This window comes from Orcinus orca, chromosome 9, assembly GCF_937001465.1.
Source record: "Orcinus orca chromosome 9, mOrcOrc1.1, whole genome shotgun sequence".
In the NCBI taxonomy this organism is placed as follows: Eukaryota; Metazoa; Chordata; class Mammalia; order Artiodactyla; family Delphinidae; genus Orcinus; species Orcinus orca.
In genome coordinates, this window is record NC_064567.1 from 7,693,744 (window position 1) to 7,716,601 (window position 22,858).

The following is a 22,858-nucleotide window of genomic DNA, read 5'->3' on the forward strand; positions in this document are numbered from 1 at the left end:
TCTACAGGAATCAGAATGCAAGATGGGCATATTCAGTGTCATAATTACACTTGACAGATACACACTGTTTCTATTATTCATCAGCTCTGGCTGCACTTACCCAGGAAGACCCTGTAGAATACGAAATCTCAACCCCTCTTCGTGAGAACTCATTTGGCATTCTCAGCAGTTCTCATCAGAGGAATCAAATTCAGAGATGCAGAAAACCAAATCTGATCCTTTTAACACTATCCACAAAGGCAAGTAAAATGAGTAATTTCCTAAGAGGCCATTGGTCCAGCTAGCTTTCTTTTGTCCAACTCTTAATACAGATATGTCGGTGGGTCATTACTTTAATGAGAAATGTCTTCTAACCAGTCCCTGGGCTTTAACTATATTCTTTTCAATTCCTCAAATGCTCCATGATCTTTCTCCTTTACTTGTTGACTGGAAAAATGTCTTTATCTCATTTATTTGCCTGCCACCCTTCGAAGCAAATCAGATGCTGCATCTTCTGGAAACCTACCTTGATGTCTTTGGACAAGGTGAAAGCTTACTCTTTCTCGGGCCAGAGTACCTGTGACTGCTAACTTCTCATGAAAAGTTTGTCTTCTCCTTCCCACAGCGACCCCTGAAAAGTTGCCAGGCATCCAGGAGCTGCATTTCCTGGTCCCTGGACATCTAGGTGTAGCCGTATGCCTAGTTACCACCAACCGAATGAGAACAAAAGGAGTGTGTGTCTCTTCTGGACCAATGTGGGTAAGAAGAGAGAATGCTTCTCACCTCCCTCCTTCTCTCTGCCAACTGGTTTAGAAACTCCCAGGCTCTAGGAGATGGTGGAACCACAACACAAAAGGAGCCTTGATCTCAAATCACTGTATAGAAGGACTTCATGGAACAGAGCCTGCAGATGACACTGCCATACAGTCACTGAAACCTGGGGTTTTATTTGTTACAGCAGCTTAACTTAGTCCTAAACAAGAAAACTTCTTATTCCTAAATCTCTTACGACCTTATCATATTTAAAATATTTATTCATAAGGTTAAAAAATATAACCAAAGTATCTTCTCCCTCAGACCACTGGAATTTTGAAGGGATAAATTACATCATAATGGTCTTATTCTAGTTTCAATACCCAGCTCTGTATCACAACATTGCCATAGTTACAAAATATGTAGGTTATAATGTGATATTTGAATGAATTAATGGAATTCTATAATTCATAAAACCGTAAAGTTTTAGAGCAAAGGGAAGTGTCTGGGAGCCACATGCGAGGCTTTAGACCGTGATGCTCTGGATGTCTGAGCCATCTCCTTTACTAACCCCACCAAGCCAAGCTCCCAAAGAAAGGAGACGCAGGGCTGCACCTTGACTATCATAAAGGTGAACAAAACCTTTTCCTATTGAGAAGTCTGTCTAGGACAAGCTTGACATTCAGAGATATGGGAAGAAATTCCCTTTGTTCTTCAACATTTCTGTTCTACACTGAATGGACTTCAGATCCCAGAACCCTCAGGCTGGCTCATGCAGCTCTATCTTCAGCCACACTTAAGATACAGACAAACAGCAAAGCTCCTCATGGTTAGCTGTGGAATATGAGTGCCATTTACAATGTTATGTATATAGGAAGATACACTCCAGGACCTGAATGACAGGCTCGGAAACTCCTATAACACAGTCCCTTTGTAAGTCGGGAAGTAGCTAAACTGGAAAATTAAAAAAAAAACCCATGAATATCATAGGGATGAAAACAAGTCTTCTTTTCTTAAAAGTATCTAATAAATATATATTCCAGCTATGACCCTAGTCCTCTGTTAGACTTCATGTAAGTGTTTATGTTTCTCCCTGTCTCCTCAAATTCCTATCTTGATTGCTATTAAAAATTACCTTTTGTAATTTGAGCAAAATGTGTCTTGAAGAAGATAACTCCCAGAACTCTTCACTTGTAAAAAACTGCTCTTGTACGGTTTCCAGTTGACATCTAGTTGGCCAATGTTTTGTCACATGGCTTTAATTTAGGTGTTTGATGACTTGTAAGAGCCTAGCGTTGTTGTATTTACAGTTACCTTCGGCCCTTTGAGATATTTCTGGTTTTGAGCTATTTCAACTAATCGTCCCCAGTCACTCACTATATTTAAATGAAGCTCTGCTCCCTGATTTATTGTATCTTCTTCTTTTCTAGCCAGCTTTGAATTAATTGGTCCCAAGTGTCGTCCTTAGTTGGATCAATTCTCCAGCGTTGGTGACAAGCACTAACCAGTGATGGCACCAACTCTTCCCTCCTGAAGCATTTGTTTTTATAAAATATCAAGTCTGCAGAGACGCTGGCAACATCTAGAATGGCAGATGTAAGGTCTCTAACCTTCTTATAACTCCACACATATATTTCCAGTTTTTCTCACTAATCCATGTGTTTATTACTGTCACAATAGCACACTCTTTCTCCCAGCTCTGTCTCAGATCAGGATGCATGAATCCAAGCTTCTTTAATCTCTTCTCCTCTTAGGATGCCCATTCTCTTCCAGCTGGCCACAGGCAGGCTGATTCTAGTAGCTGGTCTTTTTGACACTTTAACACGCCATCTCTTTGAAGGGAAAGATTTTGTGGACTATCACACACAATAAATAATGCAGAAAATGTTAGAATCAAAGGGAATGAGATAGAAGAGAAATTCCGCCAGAAAAAAATCTCTAAGAAACTTCAGCATTTCTCTATAGAAATGACACACAACGCATACTCTTCAGACAAACACTATGTGAAGATGCTCTTTAATGAGGATGCCTATTATTTTCCAGGCAATGCACCAAATTAATTGTCTTGTAGGAATGTGGTTTTTTTAGGAAAATGAAAGGCTTCTCTTTTATTTATGTTTTATATTTTAAATCCAGATGCAGTAAAAATGTCTTTTGTGTGGGCAGGATTTCAATAGGGAGATGGTCTTCTAGATGTCTCTGGAGTGTAGAGAAGGAATGGCAGGAACACAAACTCTGCAGAGAGAAGTGACTCCATCTGGCCAGCTTAAGAGGCATTCCCAACTCCTTCTAGAAATTTCCAAATCAGCTGACACGGGTGGATCAGTAATATCTAAGGTAACTTGGGCAACTTTTCATATCAGGAGGACATCGTACTCTAAAGACTATTCTTTTAACTCTAGGGCACCTATGCCATATACTCAAATAACTGTCCCTTCAGTAAGACTGGCAAAAATATCTGGGTCACTCAATTTGACTTTACCAATTGTCTGTATATCTTTTAATACTTAAAATGCACACAGCTAATATATTAAATAGCTTTAATATAGCACAACTTTCACCTTTATTTGCATCTCTGAAATTTTTTGGTCCACAACTGAAATTGAAAAGTTTAAATCAGACACTAGAAAAAAAATTTTAAGAATCACAATAGTGTTGCTATGCAGGTTTAAAACTTTTTAAGGCAGTAATTTTTTCTTATGTATTATAATGACCAAGCCAGAATCATTCTTTAGACTCTGAAATCTTTAATACAAATTGAACTCATAGACTTGCAAAGTAGCAGAAACACTAAAATTCTTCCTAAATCTACGTGGATAACTTAAGATGGCTTGGATAGTTAAAAGGAAAAATCCAGGTGCTACCACCTGATCTGTATTGGTAAGCACTCACAATACTTATGAAAGAAAAAACACCCTAAATAACATCCCTATGGCACAAGAGGCCGGTTAAGCGGAATTAGGCATTCCTCATGTCTGCACAAGTGAAGCTCTTTTAATATAAAAGTTGTTCCAATTCTGAAACAGTGGAAGATAAATTGCCATTAGTTTATTTCTTCTGATTCATCACAGTTTCTATATATTGCTGAATATTCTCTTCTGTGACGTTCTTGAGCATGGGTATTACAGAAGGCGGCATCTCAGAAAATGAAAGTTTTTCCTTAATACCCTTCTCCAAGATTAGCAGGACATTGGACTGCTACCGCCACATTTTTGTGGAGATATGTGCGTTAAATGCAAATATGTTCTCCATGTCATCCTGATATCTGAAAAAGCTCAAGCTTTGTCAATACGGAAGCTTATGCTAAGGTATCGCAACAGTTTCTGGTTGCTTCTCCTGAATGTTTCCTAGGCAGTGAACATCCCCTTCAAAAACTTTGCACTGTGTAAGCTCTTTCAAATTGTTAAACAAAAATGAAAATGCTATGGTCACTATTTATCTTCAAACGCTTCCAAATACTTCCTCTGATCACAGTTCACCTTGAGGAAAACCTACCCATCAGCCATGCAACACCCTTCCCCAGGGGCCCATGTCTTGGGGTCAGGAGGGCAGCTGGGAGTACCCTTGACCTCAGTGCTTCCTCTGTTCTATGGCACCAGAGCCTTCACTCAGCGATGCGTCTTCCTGTGACATTCCCTCTCCCAGGCTTATTGCTGCCATCATTGAACCCGAGGACCGTAACGCTTGGCTCACAGGCTCCCTGTCCACTGTGCCCCTTGCCATGGCTACTAGGGACCTCAGCAGTGATGGGGATGACCAGCCAACACTAGCCTCCAGTTCCCTGACTGTCTCCATAGCCTTTTCATACAACCCAGAAGCCCATGTGCATGGCCAGATGATGCATCGTAGACCTTCTTACCACCCAAACTGCTTTCCTGTGAAATCTTGAATTCCAAAATTTCACCAACCATGATCTGTCCTTCCACCTTTCAATGTGTCATCATTTTGATCACCGGCCCCCTGATCATGGTTATCTCCTTTTCCACCTAGATTTTCCATAGTTCTCCATTAGACCAGCACCTCATTCATTCATTTCATTCTCTCAACAAATGCTTACTCGGCACCTCCACGTGCCAGGCAGTGCTGCGGCCCTGGACATACCATGGTGCACAGTGTTCCACAGCCCTTGCCACGTCAATGGACCACGGACCTCACACATCTGCGATATATCCACGCATCTACACTGTAGTTTCCTCCTTTGGCATCCAGAGCCTAAAACGTTCTTTCCCATTTATTTTTTATTTTTATTTTATTTTTTTGTGGTATGCGGGCCTCTCACTGTTGTGGCCTCTCCCGTTGCGGAGCACAGGCTCCAGACGCGCAGGCTCAGCGGCCATGGCTCACGGGCCCAGCCGCTCCGCGGCATGTGGGATCTTCCCGGACCGGGGCACGAACCCATGTCTCCTGCATCAGCAGGCGGACTCACAACCACTGCGCTACCAGGGAAGCCCTTCCCATTTATTTTGAGGCTCAGTTAAAATGATATAATCTCCAAAGAACCTTTTCTTATTCTCCAATCAGAAGTAATTATCGCCTCATCTGGGTCACCACAGTGTATTCCTCTAATATTTATTTCATCTTATCCAAAATATTGTTTCATATGCTAGTCTCTCCCACTAGGTTGTGTGGGACTCTGAGATGGGGACATGTCTTATTCTTCTTGAGTTCCTCTTTGTCACATAACGTAGCAGGTACTCAGTAACTACTGGTTGAAATATTTAGATCGCTGTATATTTAGAATCAGATCTGAGACTTGCCTAAAAATATCTCCACTACCCGTGTCATACTTCCTACTCTAACAATACCAAATGTTTGTAGCTCCTGAGCACCCATCAGGTTCCCCATCCTTATGCTTTTTTTTTTAAATTTTATTTATTTTTGGCTGCATTGGCTTTTCATTGCTGCACGCGGGCTTTCTCTAGTTGCAGTGAGCGGGGGCTACTCTTCGTTGCGCTGCGCGGGCTTCTCATTGTGGTGGCTTCTCTTGCTGTGGAGCATGGGTTCTAGGCATGCGGGCTTTAGTAGTTGCAGCATGCAGGCTCAGTAGTTGCGACACGCGGGCCCTAGAGCACTCAGGTTTCAGTAGTTGTGGCGAGCGGGCTCAGTAGTTGTGGCTTGCGGGCTCAGTAGTTGTGGCTTACGGGCTCTAGAGCACAGGCTCAGTAGTTGTGGCGCATGGGCTTAGTTGCTTGGCAGCATGTGGGATCTTCCCGGACCAGGGATCAAACCTGTGTCCCCTGCACTGGCAGGCAGATTCTTAACCACTGCGCCACCAGGGGAAGTCCCCCCCACCATCCTTATGCTTTTGTTTGCATTGCCCCCTCCTGCTAGAATTCTTTCCCCTACTTCTTCATCTAGCTAACTTCTTTGCCTGTTCTCCACGACCCAACTCAGGTATCACCTCATCTTCCTCTTCATTCCCAGGTTGGGTTATGTATCTCTCCTCTGGACATTTACAATATCTTATGCCTATCCTTGTAATTTATTTATTGTATTTTAATGATCATAATATCTGAAATCAGCTGTATAACCTGTGTGTCCCAGTTTCCTTATCTGTCAAATGCAGATAAAACTTGTCATGAAACCTAAAAACGTTGGTACCTGTAAAAGCTTTAGAACAGTACCTGGCACTTAGGAAGTTCTCAGTTAAAGTTATGAATCCATACTGCTACTAACGTGTTTGTCTCCTTCCGTAGGTGAGGGTGTTGGCTTCTTTTGTCTTCACCTCTGAATCTCCAGGATCCACCCTAGTGCCTCTGACACAGCAGGTGCTCAGTGAGAGGTGGCCTGATGATGGGACCATGGTCATGGTCAAGATGGGACTATCTTGGTCAGAAAAGGGATGCAGAGAAGTCAAGCTGTTCCCTATGGGGAACTCTGAAAAAATAAATGGGTAAACCTATGGTTGTGAGGGAATAGTTTTTAAAGAACGATTCCTCTGCCATCTCAGAAATAACTAACAAAAAATAAGCAAACAAAACAACAGAATCGAAAGTCATTTCTGATTTGGAAATGGACCTGCTTGTCCAAGGTTTATGCTCTCCTCCTTACTTTGATTTGTATCTTTCAGCCCCTTCACATGTTCTAATTCTGGGCCTCACTCATTCCCACTTCCTTGGGGACCTCACTCCTTCAGCCAGTCCCTTCTCCCCCATATCTGCAACGTCTTTTTCTTTACTGGATTTTCCTCTTTCATATACATGGGTGCCCAAGTCCCTACCACTTACAACAACAAGAACAATGAACAAAACCACCATCCCTTGATCTCTATATCCACCTCCACTCACCGCAGACACTGTCTTACATTTTGACAGTGACCCCTGCGTGTGAGAGCTGATGAGCCCTTTCTGTTCTTATTTTAGTGACCTCTCAGTTCAGCGGTATCAAACACTTTTTTTGTTCTTGAAATTCTTTCTTTATTTGATCCCTGGGATATCACTGTCTTCCCACTTCTCTGGCAGCCTTCTGCAAGCTACTTTTCTTGTGGTTTTCAGTGTGGTTTTCATTCTTGGACATCTCCTTTCCTCTCTCTGCACATTTGTTCTGGCAACCCCATCCACGCTGGAGGTACCCAGTACTGATTTCCTAATGATTCTCTAGGTGATGATGATGCTCAAGTTGTGTGTTTCTAACTCAGAGTGCTCTGCTGGGCTCCAGACTTGTATATACAGCACCTTCTAGATGTGTCCACTTGCATAGACACTCCTATATCCAGCAGACGCTCAAACTCAAAATATCCAAAATGCAGTTTGCATCTTGCCTCCAATGCCACACTCCTTAGTGAAAGCTGTTCTACTCACACAATCATCAAAACCACCACAACCAAATGTTGGCTTCATTCTAGGACCTTCCCTCCCACTTCACCCATACAACCATTTTGTTAGAATCTGTGGAATCTCTCTCCTAAGCATCTCTTGCAACTATAACCCTTCGTTGTCATCTTCCCCAGCTCCCATTCACTCTGCCACCATCTTCACACCAGCCCCTACCGCCTCTTCTCTGGCTTTTCCATCTTTTCTCTGGTGAATGCAAGTCTGATCATGTTACGTCCCTGCTCACCATAACTTTCAGGGTCAAGACAAGCCAACTCGGCCCCAGCCCAGAGCACATTTTAGTGGTCTGACCACTGCCTGCCCTTTTAGCTGTGGCTCTGCTGCTCCCAGGGCACTGGATGTCCTGCCGAATTGTTCCCTCTGGGGTCCTTGGGTTCAGTCCCCACACCTTCACTCACTGATGTTCTCCTCCTATAATGTTTTTCCTTTCCTGGTCTCCCTTCTTCCTCCACCTTCTTCACCTTCCCGCCTCCTGCCTGTCCATCAAAATTTAATTAAAGTTACACTCTCTGGGAAGCAACCTTGTCATCCCAGTCGGGTTTAAATCCGCCCCCCCCCCCCACCTCCCCTTGGTGCGCTCAGCCACCTCTCTCAATGTCTGTTTTGAGAGGCAGTGCAGTTTGGTGTTAACAGCAATGACTCAGGACAGACAAAAAATGTTTGGGGTCAAACACCAGCGCTGCCACTTCCTCGCTGTGTGACCTTGGCCAGGCAACTTCCACGCCCTGTGCCTTAGTTTCCCCGTAAGGGACAGATGCTAATGGTACTGCCCAGTCCAAAGGGTGGTTAGGAAATTAAGTGAGATGCTCTATGTAAACTCCCTGGAACAGTGCTGGAGTCTGAACAAAGCTGAGCTATTTTTATTGTTATTATAACTACTGATTTACTCTGCTGCTTTCCAAAACAAACAGAAAGATCTTTGAGGGAAAGAAACCATGCTTGACTTAACTATGTTTGACCTAGCACAGCATCTGGGACATGGTAGGTACTCAGTAAATATTCACTGAATGAATGAAAAAATAAAGATAGTAAATGAATGAAATACAGCCTTAAAATTTTACCTTTAAAGTATGTTAGTGGGTAACAGCACTCTAACTTTATCATACATGCGTTTTTACTTGCACATTAAGATGCTGATGGTATCGCATCAACTTAGTGCAACTGACTCACTGTTCTTAGAGTCAAGAATCTCCCACTTCTGACAGAAGGGCGCAATGTCGTTAATTAACGGAAATGTTGTTTTGGAAACCACTATGTAGGCATGACCTGTGATAAAATTCCTTTGAGACACATGTAGAGAAACAAAATTTGAATTCCTACGAGAAAGAGATCAGAAAGCCTTGCAAGTTAAACGGGAAAAAAGAGTAGAGACACTTTCTAAGAGTTCAGGACCCATTAGGTTTGCAGTGACTCATCAGTGGAAGGCAGAGATGGGCCTGCGAGAATTCTCCATCTCTAGCCACTGCCCCGTGGATCCTGCAGAGGAGAGTCTGGAGAAATGTGATAGAAGGGCAGAAGGAAGTCTCAATCATTTTCTTCTCCATGTTCTTCATGAAAGCATCACTTCTTGTATACTTTGAAGAAGTTTTGCTCAAATAGAGAAACGGGCCTTTTTTCACCCTATAAATTCCTTTGAACCTGAATGGAGATGCTATATAATGATGGACATTTGGTATCTCCGCCATTTGGGGGATCTTATAAAAGGTATTTCCACCCTTAGTAATTTTAGAAGGTCTAGAGAACTCCAAGGAGAAGCCAGCCTCTAATCCGTGCCTTGAATATCCCATACTTCTTTATCAAAGGTAAACTATGTGACAGAAAAGAGCTATATGACAAAACAAGACTAGACCTCACTCTCTGTCACAGAGTTTTTGTATCATGGAAAGACCTGGAAAACTTGGAAACATCTATGAAGGTTTTTTGTAATTATAAATAAGTGCAATTCTATTCTGCAGGTGCTAAGTAGAAATGTCTGCTCTTTCTAAGTAGAAATGTCTGCTCTTACTTTGTTTGTCTTCTTACAACCCAGGCCTGGGTTTACAAAACATGGGGATAGAAAACAAGGGCAGGGTGAATTTTATAGTAATTTTATAGGAGCTTATAGAATTACTCAGATATGGAATTGTCAATTTTCCTTTTTTGCCATGAGTTATTTCTAAAACACAATCCAACTCTGTGTAAGTCAGAAAACAGTTTGATTCAATTAATTTGCTGTGGAAAGTGAAAATCCCTTATAAATAATTCCAATCCATAATTCATGAAAAGAGTAGATTTCTATTTATTTCTTTTTTATTTCTAAGGCTAGAATATTCTCAGTCTTCCTTTCCATCAGGTCTAGTTCACGCTAGATCTGTAATGAGCTTTCTTGGGAAGAAGATAATTACAACAACGACTAGACACTGAAATAAATGATTCATGACTGGCTACCTCCTAGCATCATAACCACCTCCACAAGTTACCATCCCATTTTACAGATTAGGAAGTTGAGATTTAAACAGATTAAGCAATTTACACGAGAACTTGGATTTCAACAGGAGAATGAGAATTCCAAAGTGCGTGCACTTCCGGTCGTATCACAGTCCACCATTTAATAAAAAGAATCCCATAGGATTTCAGCAGAAAGACAGTTACCCGAGATTCCAGTTCTCAAAGACCATGTTGCATAATTATAACTACAAAAGGAGAAAAAGAGGGCTTCCCTGGTGGCGCAGTGGTTGAGAGTCTGCCTGCCGATGCAGCGGACACGGGTTCGTGCCCCGGTCCGGGAAGATCCCACATGCCGCGGAGCGGCTGGGCCCATGAGCCATGGCCGCTGAGCCTGCACGTCCGGAGCCTGTGCTCCACAATGGGAGAGGCCACAACAGTGAGAGGTCCACTTCAAATAAAAAAAAAAAAAAAAAAAAGGAGAAAAAGATTCCATCAGATATTTCTGGAAAATAGCTTCTGGATCTTCCTCAGACCAGACCCAGTATCATAGGCACTTGGGTTAAAGAGCACAGACTAGGAAGAAAGACTCTCTGATGTGGGGAGAGGCACCGAGGAGTTTTCACGGAGCAACAGGTGGGCACAGACCTGCTTCCCCTTCCTGGTCCTGTCTGTTCCTTTGCTGATTCCATCTGGGTCTGAACAGCCAGGACAGCCTGGTGTGTGCAAATGTTCATCAAACCTGGAAGTCTGTGGACGTAAATCCCTGAAGCTGCACTATGCCCCAAGGATAAAAGGGCCCCGGTACCATGAGAATTGCCCTTCTCAGCTCCACTGACCCTCTGCCTTCCACGGACAGGGCAGCACTGGCTCTTGCTCAGATTCTGTTAGTTTCTGTGCCCTTGGCGAGATCAACCAGAACTCCAGCCTTTATAGGGTGGGTGGATATGTGGCCTCTTCTGCAAAGGTGCAGACTCAAAGTTCCATAGCGCCACACAAGGCTGCTCCTTGAACTCCCGCAGGTGTTAGTTCTGACTATTCCTATTTTCCTCTGTGTTGTTACCCTCACTCTCTTATACCTTATTCTTGATATTTACCAATCCTCTGTCTACTCTGAACCCTGTCTCCTTGGAAAATAAACACATTCTTCACACCAGTCAGACTGGCCATCATTAAAAAGTCTACAAATAATAAATGCTGGAGAGGGTGTGGAGAAAAGGGAACCCTCCTACGTTACTGGTGGGAATGGAAGTTGGCAGAGTCACCAGGTAGAACGGTATTGAGATTCCCTAAAAAACTTAAAATAGAGTTACTGTATGATCCTGCAATCCCATTCTTGGGCATATAACTCTAATTCAAAAAGTTACACGCATCCCAATGCTCACAGCAGCACTATTTACAACAGGCAAGGCACGGAAGCGACCTAAATGTCCATGGACAGATGAATGGATAAGGAAAATGTGGTACATGCATACAATGGGATACTACTCAGCCATAAAAAGAATGGAATAATGCCATTTGCAGCAACATGGATGGACTTTCAGATTATCATACTAAGTGAAGTAAGTCAGAGAAAGACAAACATCATATGATGTCACTGATATGTGGAATCTACAAAGATTACACATGTGAACTTATTTACAAAACAGAAATAGACTCACAAACATAGAAAACAAATTTAGGGTTACCAAAGGGGAAAGGCGGGGGCAGGGATAAATGAGGAGTCTGGATTAATATATACATACTACCATATATAAACTAGGTGAACAACAAGAACCTACTGTAGAGCACAGGGAACCATACTGAATAGTTTGTAATAACCTATAATGGAAGAAAATCTGAAAAGTTATATATATGAGCTGAATCACTTTGCTGTACACTTGAAACGAATACAACATTGTAAATTAGCTACCCTTCAATAAGAAAAAAAATACACATCCTTCTCCCATGTTATCAGGGCAATTTATTCTCCCTCATCCTCCCTGAACAGCACTGTGGGAAGCTCTGTCTGCGTCTGCTTCCCGGTGAGCAGTCTGAGCACAGGAACCTGGATCTTTCTCAAGCTGTGCATCTACCATCTAGCGCTGTTTTCGGAACAAAGGAAGCCATTGATATTTGAAGCCAACGAAATTACACAATCACGGCTAAGATCAGCTCGCAGTGACAAGAGTAGCTAGTGATGAGCGGACAAAGAATTTATACTCACATTTCAGTTCGAGTTTGATAAAATCTGTGTTCCCCAGATTTTCAAGAAACACTCCCCGGGGGATTAATGTTTTGAAGTAGAAAGAGATGTCTGCACTGGTTTCCCCTTGGAAAGTAGAGAAGTGCAGGTAGGATGATGGGTTTGGGAAAGAGGCAGCATTCCAGTAATTCCCTGTGGAAAGAGCAAAGAAAGAAAACAGGGTAATTTACACTTGATCATGGCAGTGATATAAAAGATACCCATTTTCTGAGTTTTAATACATTTCCACTGACAGTAGCCCTTGTTTCTTCTCTGCCTGCTGAGCAACATTGCACAAAATCCCCACAAACACATCTTGACTTTCCAAAAGTTCTATGTGGGTATGTATATAAGATATTTGATTCAGGACTGATAAACCCTTCTAGGAGCAGTGCTGGAGGGGCTCTCAGGAGTGTATGTCAAGTGCAGAAGCCCTGCGGCACGAGGAGCTGAGGAAGCAGGCGGGGTGACCGGCCAGCCACCTCCCACCTCTCCTGTTCCAAACCCCCGAGGCAGCTGCTGTAAAGGGAGAGTCTCCTCCCCAGCCCCTTCCTCTTCCTCCCTGGGGACTCCAGGCCACACTCTGACCTGTGGGTGTTTTGGGGGGTGGGAGTGCTGAGCTGAGCCCTCCTGAGCGCTCACAATCAGCCTCTACCCTTGAACTCATGGGGTAGACACAGTTGTACCCGCCCCCCTCCCTACTCACTGCCTGGTAGTAGCCAGTGGCCCCAGGAGAAAGGCAGTTCACAGGATAAAATAAAAGCACCAAACTGGAGGACTCACATTCCATCAGAACAGATGGACCAAGAATTTAATATGACACCAAGAGCTTACTCCAGACTTTATCTCCAGGGGAGAAATTCCTCTAGAATGTGCACATTTCTGAGTACATTTGCCAGCACAGCTAGGGACCAAAATACATGGATATGCTTTAAAACAATCATTAAAGCCTTTACCTTTAATACTAAGCCCATGTTAAGGTCATCAGGTGAGGCCCAAAATGGAGTCACTCTTGCTAAGCCCCAGGTCAGCAAAGCAAAACTTAACTGAGTTTCTGTGCTCAGTTCACCCAGAGAAGGCAGGCCCAGGCCACCCAGTCAGCTCTTGCCTGCTCAGCTCAGGGTACCTGACGCTCCAAGCCTTCCCTCTGCTCGTGTAAGGGGAGCAGCCCTGCTTCAACCACCAGCACACGCCTGGTGTAACTTCCTTGTCCCTGCTCCCTTTGGTCTGTAAACATCTCTCCTTGTACAGCTCTTCGGAGCTCCTTTCTCTCTGCTAGACTGGAGGCTGCCTGATTCATGAGCTGCTGAATAAAAGCCTACCAGATCAGGAAACGGCCTGTGGAAAATCTTCTTTTAACATCTAAAATACATGTTTATTTAAAAGTTGATTTTGCCATATCTCTCCTTCAAAGAACACAATGAATCAACTACATTTACTCTGTTAGTTTCTATCCACCATATTTTTTCCTTCCTTTTATGCAAATAATGCACACAGGCAATAAGTTCAACTGCTACTCTTAAACAGAGTTAACTTCGCGTTGGTACTGCTATGCTTATGCCGTAAGTGCAAATTAAATGTATAGTGTTGCTGTATTATGAGATATTAAAGGATCCTCATTTAATTAATTCCATAACATCTTAAGGAAAAACCCAAATGAACTTTTTGGCCAACCCAATATCAGCAGTCAGTCGGTGCAAAATATGTTTGTAAACGTCTCCATTAAGGTAAAACCAGTGGTGGTGGAGCCCACTGTTGAAGGTGTCCCAAAAGTCTTCGTGCAGTTTCAAGCTCTTTTTTAAAACACTGCAATATCATAGCTTTCAGTAGGAGAAAAAGAGACTGGTTTCCTCTTGGGAAGAAGGATGTGATATGATATTGGTTAGAAAAATACCTGAAAAGAAAGAATCTTAGCCATGGTTTAAGTTTCTATCACCTGAGCTCTGAGCACTCTTCCCAGCTCAAGATCTGGCTTCAAGTCTGTTGAGAGGAGTTCAGTCACCTCTCCCAGCTGGCTGAAAATGAAGGTCTCTCAAGATAAAAGCTAAAGGTGCTACCCTGTCACCAATCAGAGTTCTAGGAGGGAATGAAGAGTCCCCAGGGCTGGCAGGATTCAGCTCGTCTAATGGGTGAGAGAGCCTTTTAGCAACCTAGGAGCCGGCAAGGATCAGTCCCCAGCCACGTTTCAACCTGAAGGCAAAGCAATTCTGTCTCTTTAGGCTGTATCCCCAGGACACAGATGTAATTAACATCTTAAAGTTTCAATCCAATCAAATGCTTTCTTACTTTCTGAGGTGGTGATGTATTAACAGAAGGGCAGTTGTCTAAAATGATTCTAGAAAAAAGGAGAGCTAAACGTAAAATATGTCAGTATTTATTTGAGGTCTGGCACTGGTTATTCAGACAGAAATATCCCCAGAGAGGAGAAGCACAGTTCAATCCGTTATTCTCATTTGCTGAAATATCCCTACAGACCACAATTCCATTAGCTCTCGTTCTATACTCACTAAGCAACTTTGAATTAATTTGGTCTCTGGAATGAATATATTCACAGGGAAATTACGCCTTGTACAAACGGTGGTTACCAGCCATCATTCCGGAAATGTCTGGATGACCACATATGACATCTTTGGAGTCGTCGCTTGTGAGTTGTCCCCAGTCTCTGGAGGAACTGACTAAGTCCAGATTCTTGACCAGCAACAGTGAGGACTCTACCCTGGACCTGACTGATGGCGGCAGCTGAGGTACCTACTCTGGGGAGAGTCAATGGGGCACAAGAGGAGGAGACCAGGAATTCTATTTAGATTTTTAAAAACCTCACCCTTTAAAATATTCACTTTAGTCATACTTGATAATGTACATAATATATGAGTACAGTGGAGCATGGACAGAATTCGTAAGTAAGCTTGTTGGGATGTGAGCTTAAAGGCTTTAATGAGCGGGTGGCGGAATAAGGAAGTTTGGGTGCCGCTGTTCCAGACCCTGATGATCTTCTGTGAGGCCTGTTCTGATGAGTCTGTTGCCCAATCTCCAGGGTTTCTGGTTATAACAAAGTAACATGAGTGCTTTTTCTAGTGCTCATTGCACTTACTGATGCAAGGAGCTTATAACGTCATTACTGTTTGTTTGGTTTTTTTGTTTTGTTTTTGCGGTACGCGGGCCTCTCACTGTTGTGGCCTCTCCCGTTGCGGAGCACAGGCTCCGGACGCGCAGGCTCAGCGGCCATGGCTCACGGGCCCAGACACTCCGCGGCACGTGGGACCTTCCCGGACCGGGGCACGAACCCGCATCCCCTGCATCGGCAGGCGGACTCTCAACCACTGCGCCACCAGGGAAGCCCCGCCGTTTGTTTATATTGCTCCCAGCTGACGGTAAGCTCCTTGAAAGCTGGGAGAAAACCATTTCATCTCTGCAACCTTTAGCTCCAGAACATATTAAGTACTCAATAAATAATTATTAAATCAATGGATAAATGAAACAGTTGGATAAGTTATATCCAATTCCACTCCATATGCAAAGTCTTCATGGGACAAAATCTACTTTATAGTAACCTGAGTATTAAAGATATTAAATAAATATAAATAAAAGCTAGTGCTGCTTTAGCACCTACTATAACTGGACAACAGCTCCTGCTAGCACCTCATAATTTTCTTTATCCATGACTTAATTCCTATTATTCCCTATAGACCTTATTGAACGATGCCACGCATTTGCAAGACTGATGGGCTTATAACCTTAAGGTTGTTGAAATGGCTGCAATTTGTACTGGCTCTCAAGGTCAGCACTGCAAGGGTCAAGTGACATTAGACGAGCACATTAAGTTGGGAACGAGAGTCGCTGGATGGCAAGCATGGTGCCACAGCAGGTGGCAGGACAGCCAGCATGTACAGGCAGAGCGGGCAAGGATGGAAACTGAGAGGGAAAGTGCGAAGCAGAACAGAAGTAAACATCTGAGATGGGAGGGGCCCGTCCACAGTAACAGAACGACAAGGCAGGTGGAAAAGGGTGAGGGACCCAGCCCAGGGCAGAGGCAATGGTCAGCAAAGGCTGAGCAAAACAGTTGCGGTGAGGTTGATGGTTCTACCAGCTTGAAAACCCGTTGGTCATGTGAGAAGCTTTTAAAGTGCCTTCAGGGCAAGGCCCGGACTCATCTTGGGTGGGCAGAGGAATCAGGGAGGTACCTTCAGCTGGTGCAGGAAAGTAGGGCTGGGCAGCAAACCCGGCCTTGCTGACACCCACCATCACTTCAAACCTCTGTCATTCGTAGAAAATGCAGTATCGTGCATTCATCCAAATTCTTTAACAGGCAATTACTTTAATCTCACCAGTGATAATTTAGCATGGGATTCTGACTTCAAAATTTCTAAGGATTTTTTTGATGGGCAGCAATTAATTTTAAGCCTAATTTTAATTTCTAACAACGTATGACATGTACATGGTTTTAAAAGTCAAGTGGTGCTAGAAGGGATATAGAAAAATGCTGTTCCCTGCTCCACCCTCCCCCTAGCAAACCCAATTTCTTAGTGACAATTCTTTTTGTATCCCTGTATTTCTAAAATCTACCTGTGTAGATATTTATTAATATATGCATTTTAAATAGTCTCTACTTTCCTGGATGCCAGATGAGAACCGAGCATTTTTACAAGCCCACCTCCCTACTTCCTTTCTCCATATTCTCCCCAAATGGCAAAATCACAGATTTGGGGGTATGCTGAAATTCAATATTTATATTTTTAGGACTATTTAAGTATTATTCACTAATGAGCCAAGTAGTGAAATATAATTATATTTTCTTTTTGTGTATAATGTTTTGTTTCTCTAGAATCGAGTTACCTATTTTTTTTCATTTACCTAGTTTTCCTTCTGCCTGTCATGAATTCTTTACAAATTCTCCAACATACCTGAAAAGCTCTTCTCAAACATTTCTGACATTCGATACGTCAGGCAACCCAGCAGTCACATTTTTGTGACATCCTGTGACAGGATGGGGCGTCCTGTGACAGCCCTTCGTTCTTCTGCCACTGTCCACGCTGGCTCTTCTCATGGCCTGGGACCGCCTTCTCGCCCTTATTGCAGGGGCTTCCTTCTGTGCCTCTTCAGTGTTAAATCTCCCAATTCCTGGGTCTCTCTGACTTTGGGCGACCCGTCTTTCTGGATCTACACCCTCATTTTCATGGAGCACATTCTCAAGTAGCTTCTTGAGAAAAGGGATGTGTGAAGTCAACTTCCTAAATCCCTGCTCTTCTGGAGAGTCATTATCCTGCTTTCACATGTAATTGAGACACTCCAGAAAATTACTTCCCCAGGGAACTTTAAAGGCATTTCTCCACTATCTTCAAGCTCTCAGTGTCGCTGTTGAGAAAGTTAATGCCTTCTGATCACTACATCGCTCACATAACTGATGGGGTTCAGGACGTGCTACCCCAAAATACGGCACCTTGGGAGACTGAGTATTTCCAGCTGAAGTGATGTGGGGAATGCCAGGTGCAGAAGGACTTTCTGGGCTCCCTCTGAAGCAGGACAGGAAACTCTCATGTGAAGTTCCCCAGAGGAAAGGAGCATCCTCATCTCCAGAGAGAGGGGCAGAGAGGCGTCTGAGGAACAGGCCTTGCGAGGTTGCCTCTGCTCGGCTCACACGCTGTCCTGTCTCGACTTTCTGTGACTTTCTACCCTTCATCTAATGGCGCAGCACAACACTGAGGTTTAACCATTTCTTTGGGTCTTCATTTCCTCATGAAGGTTCCTGTACCATGTAAAACTTGAATACATTTGTATGCTTTTTTCCTGTTAATTAAACCCAGCCAGGACCCCTAGAGGATCGAGGAAAAATTTCTTCTCCTGCATTACTCGTATTTTTTCCTCTCTGGAAGCTTTGAGAATCTTTTCCTTTAACTCTCTTAATTGAAAGTGGACTTTGATAGTTTCTCCTGCTGCCCTTTCTCAAGCACCTGTTAGTTGTATATTTATCTGTCCTTCTCTTGCCCCTTTGCGTTCCTAATTTTGATCTTTCTTCTTTGTGTTCGACTTCCTGGGACATTCCTCCAGCTTTATTTCCAACACTGCTACTGTCTTTTTATTTCGGCAATCATATTTCAAATCTCCAAGTATTATTTCTTGTTCTCTGACAGTCCTCATTTTTAAAGCAGGCTGTCGTGGGTTTTGCTCAGCTGTGGATGCAGTATCTTACCTGTCCGAGAATGTTCATTTAATTATTGAAACTGTCCTTCTGTCTGTCTTCTGCGTTGTCTCCCTCTCTTCAGAGGCCCCCTTTCCTGCCCCATTGTTAGTTCGGGCTCCCTCCTCACGTTAGCTTCAGTGGTTGGTGAGTCTTCCTAGGCACTCACACTGAACGGTGAAGTTCCAGAAAGCTGCCGGGCTGCTCCGTGAGTGTGCGTGTCTGGGAGTGGTGGTGATTTGCTGACCAGTGGGCTTCACCACAACGAGGAGAGCTCCCTGTCCTGTTGAAGGGCCCCCAAGTGTCAGTATCTGTGGCCTTTTATTTTTTAGTCACAGATCATTCAATTTCTTGAGAGAAGGACCCTCCAGTTTCATGAGGTGTATGCATGTGGTGGTCAGTGTTCCGGGATGCTTACATAGATTTCCATGTTTTTGTTCTATTTTAATGAAGGAGTTTCCCCCCCGCACATTCTTTGTTGCCTCCTGTCTGGAGTGTAAACCTCTCACCTCCCACGTGGGTAGAATAGGACAGTCACCAGGGTGTGGGAGGAGGTGAAGTTGGTTCTAACCGATGTTTACCCAGACTTTTAACCAATCCTGTTCTGAGCCTCCCCCTCCCCCAGCCTTTGATGACTCCAATTCCTGAACCTTGTGGAATTCCTCAGCTTTCATCTGCCCATCAGCAGTCTGGACTTACCGACATTCTTGTACCGTCAGCAAGGAAGCGAGTGAACATGGGATACGCTGAGGTTCCCTCTGGGTGGTGGTGACGATGCGGTGTGGGGCACACAGGGAACACAGCAGGTGAACTCAGGGGGTGGCGCTGGCCTGCCTGTTACTTGGTGAAGCTGCCATGCGCCGGTCCACGTGCAGGCTCCAGAGTCAGACAGTCCGGCTCTATCACCCTCGCCCACTGGGCAACTCTGGGCAGATTTCTCATCTTCTTTAATCTCAGTGTCCTCATTGGTACAACGGAGTAACATTGGAATCTCTTTTAAAGATGGTTGGGAATCACAGCACATCCTTCATGAAATGTGCTTAGCAGGGCGCTGAGCACAAAGTAACTGTTCAACACATGGTATTATCCACCACAAAACGGGGGGCTTCGGTGTCACGTTCAGTCACTGTCCAGGGCTTGGCCAAGGAGCGGGGAGGCTGGGAGAGGAGCTCCCTTCTTTCGACGTGTGACCCGACGCCCTGAGCTCCTCCTGAACCCACTTCTCTGCCGGGGAGGCAGCAAACAGCCCAGGCAGACCCAGCACTCACCCACAACCCCGGCCCCTCCGGCCGCAGGCGCGTCCCTGACCCGCACCCAGCTGCCTTGTGTCCTGTTCTCCTCTTTCCTCGCTCCTCTGCTCCCTTTTCACTGGCTTTCAAAGCTGTGTGCTCCCACTTTCTTTGTCTCCTTACTGACTTTTAAAAAATGTCCATTCAGGACACACAAATGAGAATTCTCCTTGAGCCCCGGCACTGTGATACAGGGGTTTGTAGAGAAGCCATTACATAACAATCTGATGAAAGGAGTGACTGAGTAGCTAAGAAACTAGAGTTATCCAAACACTATAAACAGGTTCATCTGAACGAAGGTGACCAGAGACACACGATGGGCAGAGACGGGGAGGAGAAGCTGCGGCTGCACCTCGATGTGTCCGCCCCTGCTGTCCTTCCTTCCTCCTCAGAGGGGACACAGGTAATTAGGAAAAGGTGACACAGCACTGGCTGGAAGAGCTGGCACTAGCCTGACGTGGAGAAGACTGCGCGTGGCTCTCCCGGGTGTGGTTTGGTGGGGTGTGTGGCCTGGATGCCAGTGGGTGTTTCCATCCTCTCCCAGACGCAGCAATTTCTCCAGTCACCAAATGGCCCAGCACTGGAACGGCACTGAGAAGCGTATCTATAGCTTCTGGTTAAAGTGGCAAAAGCACTTCCCAATATAAGTACCAGCTCTGAGGAGACTAATTACTCTGAACATTTTTAGTGACCCGAAGGTTAGAAAATTGGAGTATTCTGTGAGTTATGTAATGAGGCTTCTATTGTTTACTATGGCTGGGTGCTATTTACAACAATAAACCAGATGGCTTCATTTGCATGCAGATTTGAGTCTATTTGTAGAGGTGGCCTTATGGGTAGAAAAAAATTATTTCCTTAATTAAACCATTCTGTGCATTCAGGAGAGGTAAACGTAGCTTCGTTCTGCTCTCGGCCTCATTTTATAGGGCGAGCGCAACTCAGAACCAAGGGCTGCAAGTTAAGACCTGCCCTGGACTCAGCCATTCCCTCTGCAGTGTTTCATCCTCTCCAGCATGCAGTTTCCATGGCTACAACCAAAAGGGGTGATATTATAACCTTGTGAGAGGAGTCAACAGTATAAAGTTTTCACTCTGTGTCTGTGACTTGGTTCCTTTGGGCAAGAATGGGGATGGGGTCCCACACAGAAAAAGAATATGACACTAACAATGAAATATCACAAAGAGAAATTAAGGAAAAGATCCCATTTACCATCATATCAAAAAGAATAAAATACCTAGGAGTAAACCTACCTAAGGAGGCAAAAGGCCTGTACTCTGAAAACTATAGGACGCTGATGAAAGAAACTGAAGACCACACAAACAGATGGAAAGATATACTGTGTTCTTGGATTGGAAGAATCAATACTGTTAAAATGACCATACTACCCAGGGCAATCTATAGATTCAATGCAATCCCTGTCAAATTACCAATGGCATTTTTCACAGAGCTGGAACAAAAATTTTTCTAATCTGTATGGAAACACAAAATACCCCAAATAGCCAAAACAATCTTGAGAAAGAAGAATGGAGCTGGAGGAATCATGCTCCCTGACTTCACACTATACTGCAAAGCTACAGTCATCGAAACAGTGTGATATTGGCACAAAAACAGACACATAGATCAATGGAACAGAATAAAGAGCCCAGAAATAAATCTGTACACTTATGGTCAATTAATCTATGACAAACAAGGTAAGAATATACAATGGAGAAAAGACAGTCTCTTCAACAAGTGGTGCTAGGATAACTGGACAGCTACATGTAAAAGAGTGAAATTAGAACATTCTCTAACACCATGTATAAAAATAAACTCAAAATGGATTAAAGACCTAAATGTAATACTGAATACTATAAAACTCTTAGAGGAAAACATAAGCAGAACACTCTTTGACATACATTGCAGCAATATTATTTTTGGATCCTTCTCCTAGAGTAATGGAAACAAAAGCAAAAATAAACAAATGGGACCTAATGAAACTTAAAAGCTTTTGCATGGCAAAGGAAACCATAAACAAAATGAAAAGACAACCTATGGAATGGGAGAAATATTTGCAAACGATGTGAATGACCAGGGTTTAATTTCCAAAATATACAAACAGCTTATGTTGCTCAATATAAAAAACAACAAACAACCCAAGCAAAATATGGGCAGGAGACCTAAATAGACATTTCTCCAAAGAAGACATACAGATGGCCAACAGGCACATGAAAAGATGCTCAATGTTGCTAATTATTAGAGAAATGCAAGTCAAAACTACAATGAGGTACCACTTCACAGTGGTCAGAATGGCCATCATCAAAAAGTCTACAAATAATAAATTCTGGAGAGGATATGGAGAAAAGGGAACCCTCCTACACTGTTGGGGGGAATGTACATTGGTGCAGCCACTATGGAGAAGAGTATGAAGGTTCCTTAAAAAATAGAGTTACCATATGATCCTGCAATCCCCTCTTGGACATATATTTGGAGAGACGAAAATTCTAATTTGAAAAGATACACACACCCCAATGTTCACTGCAGCACTATTTACAACAGTCAATACACAGAAGCAACCAAAGTGTCCATCCACAGATGAATGGATAAAGAAGATGTGGTATATATACAATGGAGTATTACACAGCCATAAAGAAGAATGAAATAATGAAATCTGCAGTAACATGGATGGACCTAGAGATTATCATACTAAGTAAAGTAAGTCAGGCAAAAAAAAGACAAATATCATATGATATTGCTTATATGTGGAATCTAAAATAAAACTTATTTACAAAACAGAAATAGACCCACAGACACAGAAAATAAACTTATTTACCAAAGAGGAAAGCCAGGGGGAGGGATAAATTAGGTGTTTGAGGTTAACAGATACACACTACTATATATAAAATAGATAAACAGCAGGGACCTACGGTATAGCACAGGGAACTATACTCAATATTTTGTAATAACCTATAATGGCAAAGAATCTGATATATATATGAGTTACTTTGCTGTATTCCTGAATCATTGTAAATCAACTATACCTCAATTTAAAAAAGTTTAAAAAGAATATGATGGTGAAACCCCAAAGGTCATGATGCTCACTTGGGGAGCTTCCTGCACTGCTGTGAGCTGACTGATAGCTAGACTGGGTATGTGTGTGGTAAAACCGAATTGTTCTCAATTAGTCATGAAAACTCACATATCA

General features: G+C 43.4%; 1 protein-coding gene across 2 annotated transcripts in view; it reads right to left on the reverse strand.

Annotated features, from left to right (window-relative positions):
- CNTNAP2 (contactin associated protein 2) overlaps positions 1-22,858 on the reverse strand; it is a 2,019,732-nt gene that overhangs the window by 253,197 nt on the left and 1,743,677 nt on the right. For both annotated transcript variants that reach the window (XM_049714704.1, XM_049714703.1), the window contains exon 17: positions 12,196-12,366. In XM_049714704.1, the coding sequence (XP_049570661.1) occupies positions 12,196-12,366 (171 nt within the window). The remainder of the gene's footprint in view (positions 1-12,195; positions 12,367-22,858) is intronic.